The sequence below is a fragment of the Anarrhichthys ocellatus genome, unplaced genomic scaffold (assembly GCF_004355925.1).
Source record: "Anarrhichthys ocellatus isolate YVR2014 unplaced genomic scaffold, GSC_Weel_1.0 scaffold9103, whole genome shotgun sequence".
NCBI lineage: Eukaryota > Metazoa > Chordata > Actinopteri > Perciformes > Anarhichadidae > Anarrhichthys > Anarrhichthys ocellatus.
The window spans coordinates 1-1,479 of NW_022289077.1; the positions used below are offsets into that span (position 1 = coordinate 1).

At 48.9% G+C, this 1,479-nt stretch overlaps 1 protein-coding gene across 1 annotated transcript; it reads right to left on the minus strand.

Moving 5' to 3' along the window:
* Positions 1-110: 110 nt before the first annotated feature.
* On the minus strand, positions 111-1,473 carry LOC116380832 (ubiquitin carboxyl-terminal hydrolase 2-like). The gene is made up of 3 exons (XM_031842668.1): positions 1,299-1,473; positions 455-566; positions 111-336 (listed from the first exon to the last, which is right to left on the minus strand). The coding sequence occupies exons 1-3, from the start codon at positions 1,414-1,416 to the stop codon at positions 222-224; spliced, it is 345 nt and encodes a 114-aa protein (XP_031698528.1). The 5' UTR covers positions 1,417-1,473; the 3' UTR covers positions 111-221.
* Positions 1,474-1,479: the final 6 nt, after the last annotated feature.

Genomic DNA, 1,479 nt, shown 5'->3' on the forward strand with positions numbered 1-1,479 from the left:
CTCTCCTCTCCTCTCCCCTCTGCTCCCCTCCCTCCTCTCCTGTCCCCTCCTCCCCTCCCTCCTCTCCTGTCCCCTCCCCTCTCCTCCCTCCCCTCTCCTTCATCATTTCATGGCTGTGTGCCGTGTGTCGATGTGTTTGATGTCTCCTGCTCGTCCTGAGGTTATTGAGTGTGAAGGACACATCAGTGAAGGAAGGTGTCCATGCAGGTGAGACGGGCGACTCACGGCAGGTGGTCAAAGTCCTCCACGGAGCCTCTCGGCCTGACGCTGACCCTGTTCACCTCGTTGTGTAGCCCGTCCAGGAGGAACCGCAGGAACTCCTGAGCGTCCTGTTGGCTGCAGGAGGAGAAACATCATATATCATTATTATTTTTATTATTGTTATTAGTATCATCATCAGACAGAGGCGACGCTCAGAGCTCCTCAAAGACGTGAAGACTGAAACAAAGCTCACTTGTATCCCACGAATCTGGGAGCGTATCTCTGGATCTGAGTCTTGAACTCAGACGGACTGACGGCTTCACTGCTGGACGACGTCCACATGGTCTGGATCAGCTTAGCGAACTCTGCAGAGAACAGTCCAGTTACTCACACACGGGGACGTCTTTGTGTTTGAGTTGTTTGTTGTCTCATTGACTCTGTGTTGTTGTTGATCATTTCATGGCCATGTGCTGCATGTCAATATGTTTGTGCTTGAAATAGCAGAAGAAGAAGAAGATGTGTCTACATCTGATGCTTGCTGCTGGCGTCTTCCTCCGCTCAGCTCTAACTCAACTAACTCAACTAAGACATGAAGCGTTGATGTTGCTTCATGTTCTTTAGTTCTTCCATCCTCATAACAACCTCCTTCTCTTCTCCTGTGTGAGGTCCAAGGACCGGCTACCAAATGTGAATCCAACATTCTGACTCCACTCCAGACCTTTTGATCTCTTTACTGAGTCATGAAACAACGAAAGAAGACACCATGAAACCACTTGTATAATTACTCTAAAGAGTTAATGTGATGTTTCATCCATTGAATGGAAGCAGAACGTCTTCACTTCCACCATATATTAACCGCTTCATGTCTGATCCTCTGGAGTCGGTGAGAGGCTGAGGTTTCACCTTCTAATGCTTTTGGTTCTGTTCGATGTCGTCTTCATGTTGATGGTGAACTAAAGACACAACTAGTTCTCTTAATGCTGGACCTATAAGAACCGTGTTGGTAACGATGTGGATCTGGTCCTCAGGTAAACAGGAAGTGGTCTCATCAGTGCTGCGTTGTGGCCTCTAGGGGCCCCGAGGGCCCCATCTCTCACCTTCCATGAGGGCCGTGTTGGTGCGGCTGTTGTTGTTAAGGTCTCTGCGGTGCGAGTTGTGCAGGCAGTAGTCTCTCAGGCTGTGGGTGTTGCTGAGACACTGCAGGATGCTGTTCATGAAACACTGCAGCAAGACAACACAACAACACACTTTAAATCATCTCATCTGTTAACACAACAA

Excerpts from the sequence above, each read along its gene's own strand:
- LOC116380832 (XM_031842668.1), bottom strand. The coding sequence starts at position 1,416 with ATGAACAGCATCCTGCAGTGTCTCAGCAACACCCACAGCCTGAGAGAC. Across the intron at positions 567-1,298 it reads CAACACGGCCCTCATGGAAG|AGTTCGCTAAGCTGATCCAG; the intron begins GTGAGAGATGGG and ends TGTTCTCTGCAG. Across the intron at positions 337-454 it reads CCCAGATTCGTGGGATACAA|CCAACAGGACGCTCAGGAGT; the intron begins GTGAGCTTTGTT and ends CTCCTCCTGCAG.